The sequence below is a fragment of the Carassius gibelio genome, chromosome B8 (genome assembly GCF_023724105.1).
Source record: "Carassius gibelio isolate Cgi1373 ecotype wild population from Czech Republic chromosome B8, carGib1.2-hapl.c, whole genome shotgun sequence".
In the NCBI taxonomy this organism is placed as follows: domain Eukaryota; kingdom Metazoa; phylum Chordata; class Actinopteri; order Cypriniformes; family Cyprinidae; genus Carassius; species Carassius gibelio.
Genome location: NC_068403.1, coordinates 23,927,102 through 23,950,557, shown reverse-complemented (window position 1 = coordinate 23,950,557; position 23,456 = coordinate 23,927,102). Strand labels below are relative to the sequence as shown.

The 23,456-nt window shown below is 38.6% G+C and overlaps 1 protein-coding gene and 1 pseudogene across 2 annotated transcripts; both read right to left on the bottom strand.

The window, feature by feature from the left end:
* Window positions 1-526: 526 nt before the first annotated feature.
* LOC127963771 (gamma-glutamyl hydrolase) lies at window positions 527-4,461 on the bottom strand. Of its 2 annotated transcripts, none has more exons than XM_052563848.1 (9): window positions 4,093-4,461; window positions 3,826-3,937; window positions 3,249-3,299; window positions 2,979-3,063; window positions 2,655-2,793; window positions 1,746-1,852; window positions 1,341-1,434; window positions 1,118-1,255; window positions 527-1,030 (listed from the first exon to the last, which is right to left on the bottom strand). In XM_052563848.1, exons 1-9 carry the CDS (start codon window positions 4,268-4,270, stop codon window positions 912-914), a joined length of 1,023 nt encoding a protein of 340 aa, XP_052419808.1. In that variant the 5' UTR covers window positions 4,271-4,461; the 3' UTR covers window positions 527-911. The 2 variants fall into 2 exon arrangements, with proteins under 2 accessions (XP_052419808.1, XP_052419809.1); XM_052563849.1 differs by having other exon boundaries at window positions 3,826-3,940; window positions 4,102-4,450.
* Window positions 4,462-5,871: 1,410 nt separating this feature from the next.
* On the bottom strand, window positions 5,872-15,673 carry LOC127963992 (DNA-directed RNA polymerase III subunit RPC4-like; annotated as a pseudogene).
* Between the last annotated feature and the right edge of the window lie 7,783 nt (window positions 15,674-23,456).

The following is a 23,456-nucleotide window of genomic DNA, read 5'->3' as shown; positions in this document are numbered from 1 at the left end:
AAAAGAGCCCACCCTCTTGTCTTCACAATGTGGTGGTACTGAGATATTAGAGGGGCCCCTAAACTGTCACAAGTATAAAAGAGTACACCCAGCATGTCTCTGAAATATCCTCATCTTGAGGGGCCCCTGAGGGCCTCAATACACAGCACCCCGGTGCCTCTGTGACGTTGTGCTGCCAAAATATCTATCTACACAGAGTTGACTGGTAGCCACAGTACTCAATTTTCTGTTTTTAATTTTATTTAAAGCATTGTTTAAGCCTTTGAAGATATGAAAACATTAGTTTAAATGTGATTAATAAAAGTTTTAGTGCAAACTTAAAATCAAGTAAAAAAAATTATATTATTCAGTAATAACACATGGCTTGTAGATGGGAAATATTTATTAAATTGCATATTATAATATATACTAATTATATATATATATATATATATATATATATATATATATATATATATATATATATATATATATATATATATATATATAGTTAACATATATTATTATTATTACTAATATACTGTGTATGTACTTTAATATAGCATACTGTTATACTGTAAAATATACATAAAACTGTTTATATATATATATATATTATAGATTATAGAATATTTTACAAAACAACATGAGGGAAAAGCAATAGATTGTGTCATAAACATGAAAATACTGCCCTCTTCTGGCACATAAAGCAACAAACATGCATAATACAATATTGATTCTATTTGAAAGGAATCAAATATGTAACCATCTTCATAATTAATGAGTGTTAAAATAAATGTAAAATCATTTAATAAAACACTGATTATTTGAATTGTCTCTCAGCTAAAAACAATATTCCTAAAATGAGGTCTGTGATGAGGGTACATCTTTTCTTTCTTTGTTTTGTTCAGTGTTCTCCTATATTGTGCCTGTCAGAAGAAATAAGTCTGTTCATATGCAGAGATATTCGCCACATATACAGGGTTGTAGTTGTATATGAGCGCGCCGCTCTCTTCTGCTGCTTCACTGAAGCGGTGGGAGCTTCTCCTTCCTGAAATACACACATGTATTTGTTTCATCCCAATTCATAGAAATGAGGAACAAGCAAACACATAAATAAGTATGAGACTGCAGTTACCCTCATTAACGAAGAATTCAGCCAGTAAGGACGACACGCGCACAGCATTGCTGGAATGAGGAAAGTTGTAACGGGGGTCCCACTGAAAGCGGTTCACTTCCGGATGCCACTGTACCCCATAGAAAGGGTGCTTCCTGCCTGCAGGCCAATGATATTTCATCCACACTGTGTATGAGTGCTTGTATAGGTTGTTTTAAATATAAAAAACGTCTGGTTTTGTTACCTTCCATGGTAGATACAAACTCAAGGCCATTCTGTGCTATGTTTGTGGAGAGCACTGAAAAGAAGCCACTTAATTTCTCATTTCCCATGAATGCCTGAAAAAGAGGAAGACCTTATAGACCTTAATCAGGTTAGACATCATACTGAATTAACACGGAGGGATGTGAGGGATAGGCTTAGTGTCTTTACAGTGGTGCATGCTGTATAAAGGTCCTAGAACACATACAGCTGTTAAAACACAACTTTCTAGTCTGTTTTATGTTGTTTTTGTCATCTGAATGCGCTGTACTTCTATCCTTCACAGCCTAGAGGTTATGGCATTACCCTGACTAAGGTCTATTTCTCCTTCCTTGTTATTTTAATCAGAAGTATTTAAATGAATATGGTGTGCTTATAAAAGATGTACCTCTTTGGTCACTCCATAATGGTGGAAATTTCCAGTTAGCGGTTCCTGGGACAATGCTTTACGAAGGTCAGATGGGAAGTTGGTAAACATACGACTGGATGAAGCCTCTGGTAATCGAAACATTGTGATTAAATGAATGATGTTTACACCTTCGTTTGAAGCAACTGCATGCCATATTTTTCTATGACAATAAACCAGCTGAAAACACAAACTGAAACACTTTTATTGCTTTTCTATATTATTAAGTCTCAAACGTCAAATTTGATTGGTTTCTTCTAAAAAAGGTACAAATATGCATGGTATTATATTATTAAACTTACACTAAAACATAGATAACATTTTGAAAGAAAACAAGCATCTTAAGCATCCAGAATAACATAAGTAGACTTTGTTATATGTAATTGTGGCTTTTGTAATTGTAATCGCGATTAGAAATTGGGTCAATTGTGCAGCCCTAGAATAATATGATGATTTATCAACAATTTTGAAAAGTTTTGTGCTGCTTAGTATTTTCTTTGGTACACGTGATACTTTTCCAGGAGACATCAATGAATAAAACAAATTAGAAATCTTTTTTTAACCATATAAGTGTTTACTGTCCCTTTTTTATCAATTTATCACATCCTTGCTGAAAAACAGTCTAAGAAAAGAACCAATTACTGAGCCCAAAACTTTGATATTTGTATATGTATATTTGTATTTGTATATAATGTATATTTTTCTTTAGTTTAAAGAAAATTTTAATTATCTACCTTTAACAATAATATTTTTTTTCCACTATAAAAGGACCTTTTATGGAATGTGAAGATTCCATGGATGTTAAAGTTTCTTCATGGCACCATTGATCACAATAATAAAAAAATATATAATCGGCAAAAATAAAAAAGTGGACCATGTTGGATGACGTACCTGCGGTGAAGTTGAGGGGATAAGTCACATTCTCTGCAGTTGTCTTACTCAACAGGTTTTCTCCAGCCACCAGCACCGTGAGCAGCTGAAATCCCAGGCATGTTCCCCAGATGGGAAAGTAATCACCTTCATCATTCGCCTGAGACGGCACAAAAACAACTCTGGATAAGACTATTGGTAACGTCTAGCAGTTTAGTTCCTAAAATAGATACAGTAATGGCACATGATAAAGTCCAACTGCTCCAATAAACATCGTTGATGATAAAAAAAATACCATCATTTTATTAACAATGAATTATTCAGGATTCACTGTAACTCCCTCACCTTCAGGGCCAGTCTGAAGTAAATCCCGGCGGTGTGAGCGAACTCAGATGTCTGCAGATCCACAGCGCCTCCGATGAGAAGAAGTCTGATTGAGGGGCAGACAGGGAGTTTATGCAAAAATGATCTTTGTATGTGAAATATTATTGCATTAATGTGAACCACAGCTTTTGTTTCTGTAAGTTACATTCAGACATGGACTTGATGGACTTGTCAACACCCCATGATAGACTTTTGAAAGAAAGATGGACAACATACCCATACCCAACTTACCCATTTATTGACCTGAAGATCTGTTCATGCTCTGCCAAACTCTGGTTTAGCCTGTAACAAAGAAAGTGTGATCGTTGAAATTACACCTCTTGAATATGGATTTGCTGTATGGTTGATGTTATTATTAATATGACTCTTCTGAATCAGTTCCCCTTCCCGGTTCATTTGGGCCAAATGAATCACTCACTCACACTAATTGACTTATGTTTGTAAATCACTCGATTGACATGGAGATAAAACTTTGCAGCCTACATTTGCTGTACATTCATTTCAAAGAAAAAAAAGAGAAGAAATTATTAAATAATATCCCTAACGTGGGTCAAAAAGCACTCTTACTATGTTCAACTATCTGTATTTAGCCTAATATAAATGTAAAGTATAATACAATAAACTAGCCTAACATGAAGTGTCCTAAAACATTGCATTAATTAAGTTCACACATAAGTATATTATGCATCTTTATGTAGAGTGTACTATTTTTCCATGAAGAAAAAGCCTACTTTGGTGTTACTTGAATCGATTAATCGAATTTTAAACACGAATCGTAACCTAATGCTAACAAACACACAAGACTTACCTAATCGGCACAACTCTAGCTCCCCCAGATTCAATGTACTTCACATATGATGAAGGGATGTACGTCTTTCCAAACTTTCTCATTGACTCATTGTCAACCTCTTGCGTCAGAATCCCTAAAGACAGAGTTATGCTCGAGTCACGTGCGCTTAAAGGTTAGTTGTTAGCCTATTTATTACCATGATAAGAATAAATTCAGTAAATCTAATTTTGCGAGCCGAAAAACTTTAGTGCACACATCATCTTGCCATACAAACAGTGTGGGTAAGAGGTTTACCGATGATCGGTCTGTCGTTTCTCTGCGGGAGTTTAACCGGAGCTGCGCTGCACAAAACAACAACACACGCGCACAGGAGCGCGCTGAAGCCCATTCTGTCCACACACACACACCGGTCCACAGAAAACCCTCTGCGACCCAGTGCTCCTTCACTTAAAATATGTTCCATATAGCATCTGAACTGAAAGTTCTGAAGGAAGTCATCAGATGGGCGGGGTTTGTACTTTTTGAAGGAAGGAAAACAGGTTTACATCAGTAGTAAAATACCGCTTATGCCAGTTTGTTTGGTTAAATACGGAGTTGTTGGGTGAGTTGGCAAAAAACTGCAGCCGCATTCTCCACACACGAGACCAGAAGTTCCTGAATATTTTAGGAACTTGTATTTTCCGAAGCGTTCTCACGGCCAGCGTTTATCACGAAGTGTAATGTGAAATATTAGAACATCAGCAATCTAGACTAGGCTTTATATAAATTTATAATCCACAAGTGAACCTCAGGCTGAATTTCGTCGACTTCAGGAGGGTGGAAAATGCAATTATTCGATATGGCTTTTCCACAAACAAACTTTCATAGCAACACAGTGGAAATCATTCAAATTATTGTACTATTTAAAACAACCGTGCACCAAAAAAATGCATATATTAAAGTAAAACAAGAAATCAAGTAATCGAGGTTTAACTTGCATGTTTTGTGTAAACAATTTTAGTTGGAAAGCCACATAAAAGTAAAGTGTTTAATAATGAAAAATTAGACTTTAGCAAACAATTTTTTTTACTATGAGTATTTATTAACAAAATTATATATGTGAGCTGATATCGAGCAGTTAGTCTATTTTTGTATTTGCAATCAAATAAAAATACATTACAGTTTAAATATATAAATGCAATTAGTTGAACCCAGCAGAAAATCATTCAGATTTAGTGATTCATAAAATACAATATTGAGCCGACTATTTATAGGACTCTTAATGAGTGGACTAGTTATTTACTGTACAGTCCCACAGCAGAAGTCAATAAATACATGATTGCACAGTGGGATTCTATGCAGTGCATTCTCATGACCCCATCATATATCTAAATATCTAATCAATAAAATATGAAATTCACTAGTTGTGAAGAATTACAGTTGGTGGCTCCCTTGAAGTGCAAGAGCGTGCAATTATTTTCATATTTATTCAGAATACGTAACCTATGACAAATATACAATAGCTCCTGTTCCAAATGTAATGTTTTTTTTTTTTTTTTTTTTTTTTTTTTTTTTTAAACAATGATATTGTAAATTACAATGTAATTTTTTCCTTTGATGCTTGATCCTTCAGACATCATTCTAATATGATGATTTGCTGCTCAAGAAACATTTCTTTATCATTCTCATTTATTATCAATGTTTAAAACAGTTGTTCTGCTTCATATTTTTGCGAAACCCATGATACGTTTTTTTAAGGATTATTTGATGAACAGAAAGTTCAAAAGAGCAGTCATCTGCACTAAAGGAAAGATGCTTGTGAATGTCACATTTGCCATGACTTCTCATAGTGTCACTTCAGCTTCTTGTTTTTAAAGCTTTTATAAAGCCAGTGCCGTGTAGTTCAGAAGTACAGTGTCACGGTGACATATTAGCAAAACTGAGCAATAGTCCCTTCACGAGGAGCAGTTCTTTCTGATCATGCTTCAAATCACAGTTTATGAAGTAACAGCAGTTTTTATTATTTTATTTTAGTGGTTATAATCTAAGTAGGCTAGCTGATAATTCATTATGTGTTCATTCTCCTTAACCCTATGAATGTTTTATTAAATTAAGTTTAGTAACACAATGAAGTCAGACTATGTATGCATGTACTATGTAAAAAGTGGACCTTTAAAAACCCAGGTTGATTCAGTCATATTAAATTAAAATAAAAAAATACATTAATATATTTGACTTGAACAAAACTGGTTAGTTTAAATGTAACAACATTTGCAACATTTTTTTTCCAGCATGTCTTCTCCGAGTTGTCCATCTGTGATGGTGCATGGGAACATTTCCTCAAATTGATTTACAGCACTGAAGTTAATTATTGGCGTTTCTGGCTAGTTTCCCAGAAGAGCCTGGAAGTCCGGTGAACAAACCAACTTGTGTTTAATGTGTCCCAGCACAGACATGTCTCCCCTCCTGCCCTCTGTATCCACTGAGACCAGTTCCTACAAACACAGAAAGAACAACAGACGATGTAACACAAACCTAAGAGCAAGTATGAGACATACATGAAGAAGCTAAATAGTGTATAAATTGCAAGTACAGATTAAAACCGAAAGTCCCATGAGGATTACTGCTTGGTCATGTGCTTATAAAGCATTTGTCACCAATTTCATTACATTATTTAGCCTTTGGATCTTCAAATGCTGTTATAACATCTTTATCCCAGCAGTGGATGATTCCCCACCAACAGGTTAAAGGAATAGTTCACCAAAAATGAGAATTTGCTGAAAATTTACTCATCCTCAGGCCTAAGATGAATTTGTTTGTTCATGGGAACAATTTACAGTATCATGAAATCACTTGCTGACCAGTGGATCCTCTGCAGTAAATGGGTGCCGTCAGAATGAGAAAACATCACAATAATCCACACAACGCCAGTCCATCACTTAACACCATGTGAAGCGAAACGCTTTGTGAGAAACAAATCCATTTAGGCGTTTTAACTTTAAAAAGTTGCTTCTGGCCATAATCCATTATAACGCTTCCTCCAGTGAAAGATCCATCCCAAGTTGTCCTCTCGCATCAAAATCCAAAAACTTCTAGAACTGTTTTGGATTGAGTTCACTTGTATTTGTCGTTTGATCTGTGCCTATTTCTCTCCTGATTCAGACAAGATGACTTTTTCATTGGAGAAAGCAATATAAAGGACTCGTATTTTAGCTGGAAGCAACAGTTTGACATTTAAAAATGTGTTGATTAAACTTTCTTATAAACACGCATCTTTTCGATGGATGACGGCACCCATTCACTGCACAGGATCCATTGGTCAGCAAGTGCTCTGATGTTAAATTTCTCCAAATCTGTTCCCATAAACAAACAAACTCACCTATTTCTTGGATGGTCTGAGGGTGACACACTGGACTGAAGAGGGTAACTGACCTGCAGGAAGGCGCAGGGGGTTCCCAGGGCCACATCCAGGGTGACGTTACCCAGTATAAGCTGAACTTTGCCTGACTTCCTCACAAGCATCTTTCCCACCAAACCCTCCTGTAGATCCTTAAGACAACAGGTGTTCTCATCTTGAGATTCATCCTGAAAAAAACACATGCACACGAGAACAAAAAATGCATGAGTATTTGCGCAAACTAACATGAATCTGTGATCTAAACCTAGCCAGCGCCAACCTGAGTCTCGGTCTTCTGCATCACAGCCTGTCCGTCGCTCGACTGCACCTCTGTTCTGGTGGGCCGGACGTCACTGGTGGGCGGCTGGCCTGGCAGACAGTCAGGAAGCTGCATGAAGAGAAGCTCCTCCTCTTTGCAGTGATTCCACACCTCCAGTAAATCAGGCAGCAAATCAGGTTTGGCCAAGGGTGGCTGCCTGAATATAGGCTCCGCCTTCTTCGGTTCAGGACTTTCCAAAGTTATTTTATTATAATTTAATTAAATTCTCAATTTTTTTATATGACCAACTCTTGAGTATGAAATTGGCCAGTGAAATTTGGCAGAGCAACTTGAAAAGTGACCACACTTGAATATGTTTGCTAGTTTGTGCATGTTTGATGAAGTTTCTCCTACTCTTCACTTCAGCTCCAGTGTTGTCTGTGCTCATCGGTTCAGGGTCTGAGGTGCTCTTTTTTTGATTTGAGAGTCTCCTCGCTAAACTCCTCTTTGAAGACCCATCCCGACACAGCCAGCGGCAGCTGCACAGGACAGCTTCCTCTTTCTCCTCTCAGGTGAGGGTCATCCAGAAACTACACACACAGAACCAAAGGCTTGAGAGTGGATCATTTTTCGTTGAAAAAAAAACATAAAAGCATGGTCAAGGACATATTTCACTATGAAAACAAACTGCAAAAAAAGAGGGGAAAAAATTATTATATTTTGCCAGATAATTAAGCCTGTTAGGACCATTATGTCTTTGCATAATGACTTAATCAAATTTTTCCACATAATTGCCATCAGTTTAAAGCACCTTCCCAATCGTGGTGATTCTATTGATTAATTCACTATTTTTTATTTTTACATCATCCATGAAAAAGTTGTACAATAAACTTGTATGTTGTATAATAGTTTACAATTTAAAGAATAAATCTTTATTTTATTGTATTAAAGTAATGTGAATCAAACTTTGTCAGTGCATTAATGAGAATTCATTTTAACAATATGATTAATTATTATAAAAAATTGTGTCTCAATGGGAAAGACGTAAATGGACCTTAAGTAAGACTTCTTTTCTTTTCGTAATTTCTTCCTTTTGATTTTTGGGCACAGTTTTGAGTTAATAAGTTAATTAGAAGTTAACAAGTTTCAGTTTTTTTAAACACACATTGTCCTTCTCAAGTTTGCGCAGGATTTCTTTGGTCCCCTCTTCGGTCTCTCTCTCCTTTTTGATGTTGATGATGGGTGAAGGGCCACTGTTTGTGGTTTCTCTGGTATCATCATATACACCTAATCAAATAAAACACATTAAGAGAGCACGGATACAAAAGACATGTCACAACAGAAAATGCTAATTAATTTAATTAATTTAAAAAGTTATTTAAAAAGTTATTTTTCCATGAACATTCAAACCCATTGTAAATAAATACAGACTACCATTCAAATGTTTACTTTATATTTAGCAAGGATGCATTAAACAGCAGCAAATCAGCATATAAGAATGATTTCTGAGGGATCATGTTTTACTGTACTATTAATGAAATAAATGCATTACCAATGTTTTGGTGAGCAATAGTGACTTCTTTCAAAAACAAAAACGTACCAACAACCACAAACCTTTAAACAGCAGTGTACATACACCTGTTACTTAAAGTGAGTCTAGTGTCTCAGATATTTGAAAAGATCTGAATGTCAAGTTGTTTGACTGTAAACAGCCTCAACCCAGCAAACATTGGTCCAACGGCGACGTCGTGTGCCCGGCCAAAAATAGTCGCGGTAGGACGGCATCAATCGGTAGAAATATGTAACAGAACATTTCCTAAAAATGCATTCAGATAGGTTTGTACATGTCTATCGTTCTATGGGGTTTCATGTATAATTGTTTCTTTGACTTTTAGCTATGTGTAATTCAATATTTACCAGTGTTGTGAATCGGTTATGAGAGGACGTCAATAGGTGACATCTTTTACACGTGCATTACACGTCCATCATGACCCTCTGTGAAATCCTTGTGGAATATGCAAAAGCTGTGCTTACACCTTGATTAATACTGCAATAATTAAAGTGCACCAAGTAGTTTTTAAGAGGTTTTAAAGAGGATATGAATAGACATCCACTGACGTCTTTTACACGTCTAGTCATGGTTGTGAAAAGACGTCCAACCAAGACTAGCAGGAAAAAAAAAATTGTATACAAAGTAAATATATTTACTTTATCTTGTTTAAATTATAATCACAAAGTGCCCGGTGTGGTTAAGGGATTGCAAAGCAATGCTGCAATTTAGTCATTATTTCAACCTGTTTTGTGTATTCGTTGTTATTATTTTCATGGAATCTATGCATTTACATGTAAAACAGATATATACTCGGTCACCATTTCGGTCTGAGTTGGATATAATTGCCAAAATGATGCTGTAATATATTTTGTGATATTACAAAATCCCACGATAGGATAGATTAGGATAGAGGAAGTTAAAATGTAGTTGTCAGAAAACTAGTCCTAAAGTTTAATGAAGACAAAACTGAGACCATTTCTTCTGGATCTTCATTGTGTGTCACTAATATTGTAAACCAAAGAGGTTCCCTGACTTTAACACTGCACAACAGAGTCAAGAACCTAGGCGTTGTCTTTGATTCATTTGACAAACAGATCAATTCTGTCATCAAAGGAAGCTTCTTTCCTCTCAGATCCATTGCCAAATTAAAACAGTTCCTCTCAAAGGAAGACCTAGAATTAGTGATCCATGTATTTATTACATTATTACTGCAATTCAATATACAGGTGCTGGTCATATAATTAGAATATCCTCAGAAAGTTGATTTATTTCACTAATTCCATTCAAAAAGTGGAACTTGTATATTATAATCATTCATTACACACAGACTGTTATATTGTTTATCAAATGTTTCTTTCTTTTAATTTTGATGATTATTACTGACAACTAAGGAAAATCCCAAATTCAGTATCTCAGAAAATTTTATAGTAGCTTAAAGGGTTAGTTCACCCAAATATTAAAATGTCGTTCCAGACCTCCGTTCATCTTCAGAACACAGTTTAAGATATTTTAGATTTAGTCCGAGAGCTTTCTGTCCCTCCATTGAAACAAAGCTAAGAAAAACATCGTCAAAGTAGTCCATGTGACATCAGAGGGTCAGTTAGAATATTTTGAAGCATCGAAAATATATTTTGGTCCAAAAATAGCAAAAACGACGAGTTTATTCAGCATTGTCTTCTCTTCCGTGTCTGTTGTGGGAGAGTTCAAAACAAAGCAGTGTGTGAAATCCGGTTTGCGAACAAATCAATCGATGTAACCTGATATTTTTGAACCAGTTCACCAAATCGAACTGAATCATTTTAAATGGTTTGCGTCTCCAATACGCACTAATCAACAAATGACTTAAGCTGTTAACTTTTTTAATGTGGCTGACACTCCCTCTGAGTTAAAACAAACTAATATCCTGGAGTAATTCATGTACTCAAACAGTACACTGACTGAATTGCTGCAAAGAGAGAACTGAATATGAACACAGAGCCGAGCCAGATAACGAACAATAGACTGACTCGTTCACGAGTGAAGAACCGTTTCTGTCAGACGTGTCTGATTCGAGAACCGAGGAGCTGATGATACTGTGCATGTGTGATTCAGCGTGGAGCAGACCGACACACAGAGCATCTGAACCGAACTGATTCTTTTGGTGACTGATTCTGAACTGATTCTGTGCTAATATTATGAGCGCGGGTAAACCGAAGTCTTGAATCAAGGGCAATCATCGCCAATGACGCCATTACGTCGAGCGCAAAAGAACCGGTGAACCATATTATTCAACCGGTTTATTGAATCTAACTGTCCGAAAGAACTACTGGTGATCCGAAAACCAATGCTTCCGGTTCTTGACTCGTGAACGAGTCAGTTTATTGTTCGTTATCTTAAAATATCTTAAACTGTGTTCCGAAGATGAACAGAGGTCTTACGGGTTTGGAACGACATGAGGGTCATTAATGAGATAATTTTTATATTTGGGTGAACTAACCCTTTAAGACCAATACAAAGAAAGGATTTTTTTGAAATCTTGGCCAACAGAAAAGTATGAACATGTACAGCACTCAATACTTTTGCCTGAATTACTGCAGCAATGCGTCGTGGCATGGAGTCGATCAGTCTGTGGCACTGCTCAGGTGTTATGAGAGCACAGGTTCCTCTGATTAGTGGCCTTCAGCTCTTCTGCGTTCTTGGGTCTGGCATATCACATCTTCCTCTTCCCAATACCCCATATATATTCTATGGGGTTAAGGTCAGGCGAGTTTGCTGGCCAATTAAGAACAGGGATACCAAGGTCCTTAAACCAGGTACTGGTTTTGGTAGTGTGTTCTGGGGCCAAGTCCTGTTGGAAAATGAAATCTGCATCTCCATAAAGTTGGTCAGCAGCAGGAAGCATGACGTGCTCTAAAACTTCCTGTTATATGGCTGCGTTGACCCTGGACCTCAGAAAACATAGTGGACCAACACCAGCAGATGGCATGGCACCGCAAACCATCACTGACTGTGTGGAAACTTTACACTGGACCTCAAGCAACGTGGATTGTGTGCCTCTCCTCTCCTCCTCTAGACTCTGGGACCTTGATTTCCAAATGAAATGCAAAATTTACTTTCATCAGAACATAACTTTGGACCCCTCAGCAGCAGTCCAGTCCTTTTTGTCTGAGAGACACTGTCTGTTGTTCAAGAGTGGCTTGACACAAGGAATGCGACAGCTGAAACCCATGTCTTGCATACGTCTGTGTGTAGTGGTTCTTGAAGCACTGACTCCAGCTGCAGTCCACTCTTTGTGAATCTCCCCCACATTTCTGAATGGGTTTTGTTTCACAATCTTCTCCAGGGTGCGGTTATCCAGGGGCGTTGCACCCATATATCTCTGTGTTTTAACACCCACACTTTTCCCGGTGAGAGGGTTCAACCCCCGCACGTTTTCCGCAGTTTTGCACAAATGCCTTACTACAGTCGCTCCTCCGTTTCTCTTGCCGCTCTGTGTCTTCGCTCGCTGCGGCTGCCTCTTCCCCCCTCCCTCTCGGTGTACGTGACACCGGCTTTGAGTGTGACCGGCTGATGATTGGCTGTTCTGCCTCTCTTGGAGTGTTATTGGTCAGCTCGTGCTGAGGAGGCGGGGACTTATTGTTATGGTTATTTACGTCTCCCTTTTCCAGGTACTTTGAATGAGTGTTTATGCTTTCGAGGTTTTTAAATAAGCTTTGGGAAGATGTTCTGTTATAGTTTTGTTGACATGTCGAGTGTTTTCGGTATTATATTTGGTTTTTTAGACTAATGCTATTATTGGGATATTGTTTGTTGATTAGCTAAATACTTTTGTGGATACCTGTTGTGTGTGATTGTAACGTTACCTGTTGAGGAGAAAAAAGTGATAAATGATGACATTGTTTGGATACCTGTTGAAAAACTATGAAAGAAAATTGTATATTATTTGAATGTTTAAAAACAGTAAATTGTTACATTATTTATACCACTATAGAAAACGCTTTATGTGGGTGTTTTTTTTTACTGCCCTTTTCTATTTTTTTTTAATGTAGGATTATTTTTTTTCCCCAGCCAAACGCTGCAAGCCGGAAATCCCGCACAGTGCCGGAGAACTTTAAGCCCGGCATTTTGTACCCCTCTGCCACTGTATTCATTGTTTTTATTGTTTATAAACAAACCACATCCATCCCCCGCACTTTTGAAAAGCTTGCTACGCCCCTGCGGTTATCCCTATTGCTTGTATACATTTTTTCTACCACATCTTTTCCTTCCCTTCGCCTCTCTATTAATGTGCTTGGACACAGAACTCTGTGAACAGCCAGCCTCTTTTACAATGACCTTTTGTGTCTTGCCCTCCTTGTGCAAAGTGTCAATGGTCGTCTTTTTCAAACTGTCAAGTCTGCAGTCTTCCCCATGAATGTATAGCCTACAGAACTAGACTGAGAGACCATTTAAAGGCCTTTGCAGGTGTTTTGAGTTAATAAACTGATTAGAGTGTTGCACCAGGTGTCTTCAATATTGAACCTTTTCACAATATTCAAATTTTCTGAGATACTGAATTTGGGATTTTCCTTAGCTGTCAGTTATAATCATCAAAATTAAAAGAAATAAACATTTGAAATATATCAGTCTGTGTGTAATGAATGAATATAATATACAAGTTTTCACTTTTTGAATGGAATTATTGAAATAAATCAACTTTTTGATGATATTCTAATTATATGACCAGAACCTGTATATGGGTCAATCTCATTCCACTATACATAATTTGCAGTTGGTCCAGAACGCAGCATCTAGACATCTGACAATCACAAGGAACAGAGAGCACATTACTCCTGCTCTCACTTCCTTGCATTGGTTACCAGTTAAATACAGTCGATTTTAAGGTTTTACTGTATGCTTACAAAGCTCTGCATGGGCTAGCACCTCAGTATACTGCTGATCTCCTTAAAAATATACTCTGTGTCAAGAGCTCTCTGCTCTTGTAACTGATTGCTTCTTTCTGTTCCCGGTCCCGTTTAAAGACTAAGGGTGACCGAGCCACGTTGTACACTCATTTACTCTCTTTAGCCTATGGTGTTGCCTGAGAATATTGGGATTATAAAGCGGTTTATGATTCATCTTGCATGCTTTTATTTGTATCTAATGAGTTTTTATCTATTTGTTATTGCTTTTTGATATCATTTAATGATGTTTATAAATTGTACAGCACTTGTACAACACAGCATGCTAGTTGTTCTCAAAGGTGTGTGTTACTGTGATTTCACTATATTTAAGAGGTGCTGTGAGGCACAAAACAATCATTACTGCTTTAATGCCATTTAGTGTAACAAATAACATGCTCTGGCTCGAATCTCAGTACTTGGCCAAAGGATTTCTCAGATCCTCCCCTGATGACCTGCTTTACCTTTCCTCTTGGCCGTCATCTCTGCAGGCCCCTGCTCAAAGATAGAATGAGACTGGATGACCCCTGGGCGACCTCGGCCCCTCCCTCGGCCGTCCCGATGCCGACCTCGATCCACATCCTTCTTATCCCGTCTTGTTCTTTCATCAGCCTTTAATCTGCAGCCAAGTAAAAAAACACCATCCAATGAATTACTGACGATATATTGATGAATTTCTATATTGATTGTAAATGGACACCAATTATAAAAGAGTCTGTCACTCACTCCTCTTTTGATTTTCGACCAATAATATTGGGCGTGAAGGTTTTCTGCAGCACAAATTAGAAGATGTCACTTTGAGTTACAGCATGAGGCATCTGAAATGTCTAGCGTGACTGTAATGTTCAGCTATGTATGGTGACCTTTTTGACTCCTCCTAATGTGAGGTCTCTGGAGCGCATTGTGGGGAGGCGTCCCGGAGAGATTGAAGCAGGCAGACGACGGCCCATCGGCAGCCCTCTAGCTCCCCCTACATGCGGCGTCCGTGGAGGACCACTGGGGTCACCAGAGCTCTCCATCCTCACTGACAAAATGAGAGAGGGTTACAGCAAGTCAATTTTGACATGCAAACTCTATTTGCTTTGAGAAAAGCATATTCAAATCATCTATAAGCAAATGTTTTTTTTATGAGAAACTAGCATCGGTTTGTTAGCAAATGCTTAAATGCCATTGTTCCGTTCCAGTCCAAAACCTTTTAAAATTTCCTTCTAAAGTGAGCATTTTTCTGAGGCTGCTATGTTTGTGTTCTGTCATTTCACTTTAATGGCAATGAAAAGAACCTATTCAGAGACTTCTGAACTAATATATATATATATATATATATATATATATATATATATATATATATACACGCACACACACACACACACACACACACACACACACACACAGTAAAAATCCCCATTAGGATCATTTTGGATTGGTTCCAGATTATGATTAGAGATATTCTGTACTAATTGTTAACTTTATCGCATTCGGATGTTTTGTCTAAGATGATGACACGCCACGTTACTGTGAACATCAGTCCCACACATGTATTTACACACATGTCCAGCAGACAGCGGTATTCTCACGCTTCCGAACACATGGCGAGACAAACACAGACTCATGACTGGACTCTTACCAGAGCGCTTCCTCTGGTGCAGAGATTCCTCAAACACAGCTTACTAAATAGGCTACTGCAAAATACAATCGAGCTACAGAAGAAATCCAGATTTTACGATGATGATATCTAGTGTAAATTTAAGGCGGAGTTTCACGTGTAATGACCATAGACAGTAAAGGTAATGACCTTTCTTTTACTGTCTATGGTAATGACACTTTGACCCGTGTGACACAGTGCTGTGTTTGGTGAACGTCAACTCTGCACCACTTTACGCAGATGTTTTTTAAAAGCCTAACCAACACGGGACCGCTCACATTTCAAACAAGCACAATCAATTTTATAGTAAATAATTAAACTACACACACACACACACATATATATATATACACATTTAGATGTTTAAAGTGAGGATAAAAATCAGGTTCAGAATAAAATTGAATGATGACGATGAACATAATGTTGAATATTAAATATTTCGATGGGTAATTAAACACTATTGACTTCCACTGATCAACCCCCCCCCCCCCCCCCCATTAAAAGCCAATGGCTGCCATCAACTGTTTGATTACATTCTTCAAAATATCTCCTTTTATGTTCTATAAAAGAAAGAAACATCACTAACATACAGGCAGAACAGGAAAATTAATCTTAAACAAGTACATTATTTTATAATTACTGTATATAATCAGTAAAAAGGGGGGGGGGGGTGAAATGCTCGTTTTTCACTCAATATCCTGTTAATCTTGAGTACCTATAGAGTATTACTGCATCCTTCATAACTCCAAAAAGTCTTTCGTTTTATTATATTCATGAGAGAAAGATAGTCTGTACCGATTTTTTTCCCAGAAAAACACGACCGGCTGGAGGCGTGACGTGTGGGCGGAGCTAAAGAATCACGAGCGCCGGTAGGCTTTTGCGTTGAGAGCGTTTGGAAGCTGTGACATTACCTTGAGGACAAAACCAACCAAAACAAACCATGGCTAACAGTCAGATTCAGCGTATATTTATGATCCAGAATCAGATCCAGAGGCTGAAATTTAACAAGAGCAGCATCAGCAACGACGTCTCTATGTGGTATGTACTGAAACTGTATACATTTGCTTAGCGGTTTTGGAAAATGACTAAGTTCCACTTTATGTCCTCTTTTTTTTCTTTTTTTTTTTTTTTTTTAAGCTGTACATGTGGAGAGTGCAGTTTGATGACAACATCGCATGTTGTTTACTTGATGTGCTTACGCGCAGATAGCTAAGTTAACAACACAGAGATATTTGAAGCAGTTTTACTCACTGCTTGCGGTTCCAACACACAATCGTGACCCTTTTTCGTTGGGACTGCATTATCCTTAAGAAATAAACGATGTGCAAATCCGGCGTCAAACTGGGCCTTGTTTGTAAAACAAGCATCTTCGAAATGCAGGGAACAAACACAAACACTTGCACAACTCTGTTGATGCTCTGTAAAAATAAACTCCATCCACTGGTCCCTTAATGCTGTTTTTTTTTTTTTTTTTTTTGTAATCTGTGCAGGGTTGTCTTGCCCTGGCAACCAAAAACACACTCCTTTTGTGACATTTCGCGACGCTCTCGCTCTGATCAGTGATTGTCTGTGCTGCTCAGCCTCCTTGCTCTGCTCTACGGGAGCGCGCGCTCTTCCGGCAAAAGTGCCCTCAGGACCCATATAAGGAAATTCCGCTCCATCTAACGTCACACAGAGCCATACTCCAAAAAAACTCTGTAAAAATACAGAGTACAGAACAAAAATACTCCTTCAAACGTACAACTTAATTTTTGAAACTTTGTCCATGTTTAGCATGGGAATCCAACTCTTTAACAGTGTAAAAAACTCAGTATGCATGAAATAGCATTTCTCCCCCCTTTAATTTCTGCTACACGTCTATATGATAACAATATACTAAACAATCTCAATCATGTCCACTACTAAGAAGAGCATTTCAAATGACAAATCAGAATGTGCACATCTCTGAGGAAGCTTGTCCTTGCATGTGTGTCAGGGTCTATTGTGTTTTAATGATCTGTGGTCCTTTAATTACTCTCCATCCTGAGAAAACTCAAGTCATCTGTGTGATCCATCAATCACAGTGAGTCAGAAACACGGCTCTGGATCATCTGACCTTCACACAGCTTCAGTCAGACGTGTCGCTGTGTGTGTGTGTGTGTGTGTGTGTGTGTGTGTGTGTGTGTGTGTGTGTGTGTGTGTGTGTGTGTGACCATATGGTGCAGCATTTGGTGAGTTCCTCTGTATGCTGGAGCATCAGATGGTCCTGTACTTGAGTAATAACATGCTGGAGCGGACACTGATATCAGTGTAGCAGATCCACACGAGCATGTTCTTGAGTTATAGTGCGTCACAGTGGAACCAGTGTAGTCTGGCCCTCAGTGTAATGGTGACACACTCAATAGTGTGCTCGCTGCTTCTGGACTCAAGCCAGTTTGATTTCTTTGTGCATGTGTGTATTCCTGCAGAGTCTGAGCTCTTTAAGTCTTATTCTTGAGTTTGTTTATGAAACTCAGATTCGGAGTCTGACAGCAAGAATATTAGATATGGTTTTAAATCCTAAAATAAAAATGGTCCCGCAGTAAATCCTGTTCTACAGACCATCTACATCTCAAGAGGGGTGTGAGATACATGAACACACACTCACTCAATGTTCACATCACCACCATTGTAAGACTATGTGAAAATGAGAACAAGTATTTAATAATAATATTTTATGTTTTTAATGTTTTTAACAAGGTTTCTTATTCTCATCAAGGCTGTATTCATTTGATCAAAAATACATTTAAAAAACTGTAATTTTGTGAAATATTATTGCAATTTAAAATATTAGTTTCTATTTGAAAATATATTAAAATATAATTTATTCCTGTAAACCAGAGCTGTATTTTCAGCATCATTATTCCAGTTTTCAGTGTCACATGATCCTTCAGAATCTTTTATTAGTGTTGGAAACTGTTGTGCTGCTTCATTTTTTATTTATTTTTTGGAAAAATAAAAGCATTTATTCAAAATATAAATCTTTTGTTACAATATGCACTACCGTTCAAAAGTTTGGGGTCAATAAATTGTTTTCTTTCTTTTTTTGAACGTAATGAATTCTTTTATTCAGCAAGGATGTGTTAAATAGATAAAAAGTGATAGTAAAGACTTATATTGTTACAAAAGATTTCTGTTTTAAATAAATGCTGTTCTTTTCATATTTTAATTGATCAAAGAATCCTCAAAAAAGGTATCACAGGTTTCGAAAATAAATATGTCACGGTTAATAAATATGATCTCTGGGTTTTGCACTTTGTGGGTGAAGTCTGAGTGTTACGCGTCAGCACTGATTAGTTTGTGGGCGTCTCCGTTAATTGTCATCTCAACTCCGATGAGATCTCAGACCTGCGACAAGTAAGATCTTCGGTCACGGACTATTCCATTCAGTTCCGCACCCTGGCGGCCTCGTGCCAGTGGAACGAGGCGGCGCAGTGGGATCGATTCCTGCATGGGCCGGCCTACCGTGTTCAGAAAGAGATCTACCTCCTCGAGCTTCCCCCCAACGCACAATGGCCTAATTAACCTTGCATCTAACCCTGCCCGGTAAAAGAGCCAGCCTGGTAGTAAAGATGACGCTACTATAGGGTGGGATCTCCGCCGGGAAGTCCTCAATAACATCATTGGCTCTCCTTCCAGTGAAACTGCGGTGGGAGAATCACACTCACGACTGTCACACCCTTCTGGACTCTGGAGCCAAAGGTAATTTCATTGAATCTCTCATTGCACGTCACTTGAACATTCCTGTCCTTCATGTGTCTCATCCCATCCATGTCACCGCACTCAGTGGCCAGGAACTGCCACATGTCACCCACTACACTGAACCCATCACTCTGCTCACCTCAGGCAACCACAGTGAAACCATATCCTTTTACCTCATGGACTCCCCCGTAGCTCCCATTGTTTAAGGTCACCCCTGGTTAATCAAATATAATCCACGAGTGGATTGGGGTTCCAACACTGTCACATTGTGGAGTGAAAGTTGTCATGAGTCTTGTTTGGTTTCTGCTTGTCCTGTTGTGCCTGTTTCTGTCTTTCAGAAAGAGAACATGGTGTTATCAAACGTGCCCGCAGAGTACTTGGACCTGAAGGAGGTGTACAGTAAGTCCCATGCTGCTTCTCTTCCTCCACATCGTCCCTACGACTGTGCGATCGATTTAGTGCAAGGTAAGTCTCCGCCTAAAGGCAAACTTTACTCTTTCTATTCCAGAGAGGCCATGGAGAAATACATTTCTGATTCCTTGGCATCTGGGTTCATCCGTCCTTCCTCTTCTCCAGCGGGGGCAGGATTCTTTTTTGTGGGTAAGAAGGATGGTTCTCTGGGACCTTGTATTGACTACCAAGAGCAATAAAGAACACCTATCCTTTGCCGTTGATATCTTCAGCTTTTGAGAGGTTACAGGGAGCATCCGTATTCACAAAATTTGATTTACGTAACGCTTATCATTTGGTCCGCATCAGGAAGGGGGATGAATGGAAAACCACCTTTAACACCCCCAGAGGGCACTTTGAATACTTGGTGAATGCCGTTGGGGCTCGCCAGGGGTTTTCCAAGCACTCGTGAATGACGTGTTGAGAGACATGGTAGATCAGTTTATATATGTTTACCTGGATGACATACTGATTTTTTTCTTTATCTCTCCAGGAACACGTTCAACACGTCAGACGAGTGCTCCAGAGATTACTTGAGAATTGGCTCTTTGTCAAGGCGGAGAAATGCGTATTCCATGCACAGCCTGTTCCCTTCCTAGGGTATATCGTCTCGTCCGAGGGAATACGTATGGACCCTGACAAAGTTAAGGCTGTGATAGATTGGCCATCTCCAGACTCCCTTAAGGCCCTACAGCAGTTTCTGGGGTTCGCCAATTTCTATCGACGTTTCATTCGCAATTTCAGCCAACTAGCCTCACCTCTGACGGCCTTGACCTCCCCCAGTACTCCATTCAGGTGGTCAGATGCAGCCGAAACGGCATTTACCAACCTCAAGAGCCGCTTCCATCCTTGTGGCCCCTGATCCCACATGGCAGTTTGTGGTGGAGGTCGACGCATCAGTGGTGGGGGTATGAGCAGTGCTTTCCCAACGTGCTGTCTCGGACAATAAGATGCATCCCTGCACGTTTTTCTCCTATCGTTTATCTCCTGCTGAACGCAACTATGACATTGGAAACAGAGAATTGTTGGCCGTCAAATTTGCTTTAGAGGAGTGGCATCACTGGTTGGAAGGTTCAGGTGTACCTTTCATTATTTGGACTGATCATAAGAATTTAGAGTACATTAGAACTGCCAAAAGACTCAAATCCAGGCAGGCTCGGTGGGCACTTTTTTTTTCGGTCGTTTTGATTTTACTCTAAAGTTACCAGCCAATCAGAATTTCCACTAGCCATTTTTTTTCTGTAAAAATAACAAATGATGAGTGCCACTGAATGAATTTGACCATTTTATTAACATTGTTGGCATGAAAAACACACATAAAGGACAATGCATACAACAAAATATACACTGACTCAAATTTAAAATGATTAGTTCCCACCACGAAATTGCTTCTTTTGTTTTTTTTCTTTGGCGTAACTTACATGCGGCAATCCTGACAAAGCATTACGACATTCTTGTGATCAAACACAAGCCATTCATGACCCGTCAGCCATTTGGCATTACATTTTATTTTGTTTGTTTCTCTGTCGATATCATACGGAGCCCCGCACGTCACCTGTAGGAGAAAAAAAAATCAATCCATGGCGACGGTTGTGCAATCCATCCCCTCAGTTTATAAACCGTACTCACGAATTTATAAACTGTTCCTGTCACGATCATTACATGGAGTGCCCATGAACTTTTGTAGAGGGCACTCCAATCAGGACTATTCCACACTCACAACCAGATGTCACTCGGACTCTAGCACCTCTTATCTGTTGCACCACACCCTAACTACATTTCCCATTAGTCTCTGCATCACAATCACCCTGCCACACCTGCACATCATTCCTCAATCAATCTCCTTGCCACACCTGCACCTCATTTACACACACATATAAGCAGCACACTCACTCTCACTCACTGCGAAGTCTTGTTTTGCTCCGGCTGACATTTCCAAGCGTTATTTCCCGTGTTTGATTTCCTGTTTACCAGTTCTGTTTGTCAACCGTCTCTTGAACCATTGCTGCCTGCCTCTTGACCTTGGATTGTTTATTGGATTCTGAATATTGCTTGCTACCCCGATCTTCTGCATGTGTTTGACGACGATTCTGGTTATCTCTACTATTGTGTTTGCTGGTACTGATCCCTGCCTGTACGACCACGAGCTATTCAATAAAGCCTGCAAAATGGATTCCCCGTCTAGTGATGAATTGTTACAGTTCCCTCGGTTTAACAAATCGTGCCCACGAATTTCCAATCCGTGCGTACAGATTTTGTTAACCGTACCCTCGGTTTTTGAATCCGTACCCACAAATTCATAATCCATGCCCACGCTTTTGCAATCCGTTCCCACGGATCTGTAAACCGTACTCACGGATTCATGCAGCAAGCTCCTGTTAACACACAGTTCTATTGAATATTATTATGTGGAATAGGTTTAATAATAATAAAAGAATAATCTTATAATAGCACTTGATTATTATTGTACAATAAACCTGGCATTGTGACTAACTCTGGAGTAATTTTTTCCTCGGTTGTAAACTGTTTTGGATAAAAGATTCTTATGCATAACCTGTATAATAATATATATTATTGATAAAAATAAAGTTATTTTTATAATTTAAATTTGTAGGCTAAATAAATGAGTACAAGAAAATAATTCATGAATTGCTTTATTTTTAAATAAACTTTGACAGTTTTGTAAATGCTTGTGTACAATTCTTTCTTAATATGCATGAAGACTTACTTTTGTGATTTTATTATACTAAGCTCCATCCACCCCACCTGCTGGAGTTAGATGCATGTTTCACTGTTAATGTTATTAATAAATAATGAGGCCGAAAATAACATTGCATTCAGTTAGAGAGAAAAGGAATGAAAACATAACCGGCATATTATTTGTTTTGTTTTGCATTTTACCCTTATTTTCTTCTTTTTAGCGTTTATTTTTTTGGCCATAAAACACAGGCGGCTGTGTCTTATCCTATTGGTGATTAATGTAAAATAAATGCTCAAAGACTCATTGGATACTATGAAAAATAATGTTTAATAAACAGAAATGAATCTGCCAGTGGGGGCGGAGCTACATATGCGATTCAGTTTACAAATCCGAGGGAACGGATTGCGAAAGCGTGCGCACGGATTAATATGAATTCGTGGGTACGGATTCAAAAACCGAGGGTACGGTTTACAAAATCTGAGCGCACGGATTGGGAATTTCGTGGGCACGGTTTGTTAATCCGTGGGTACGATTTGTTTAACCGAGGGAACAGTTTATGAATTTGTGAGTACGTTTTATAAACTGAGGGGACGGATTGCAAAACCGTCGACACGGATTTATTTTTTTTCTCCTACAGGTGATGTGCGGGGCTCCGTAATATCCTCATCCCCTGCCTCGTTCCTCTTTTCGCCCCCAGAAATCTGTCCCAATCAAGGCCGCATTTAGTTTAATCTTAATTTTTTTCTTTAATAGCTAACTCCCTCCTCTTTCAGTCTATGCTCCATGCTCTGGCTCCATTAGTTTTTCTTCCTTGTGTTTTATGATGGACTCTCTATTCCTTTCCATGTTTTTTCGCACTGGTTTCACTGCAAACTGCGTGCAGCCAATGGGAATATGAAACGTCATCACATAGCATTACAGCACAGTGTTCATGGGAAATGTAGGAAGTGCTGCCAGGGGGATAAATGACCGAGAACAGAGCCTCATGTCATGCATCACCAGCCAAACTGGCTAGTAAGTTTTAATTAAC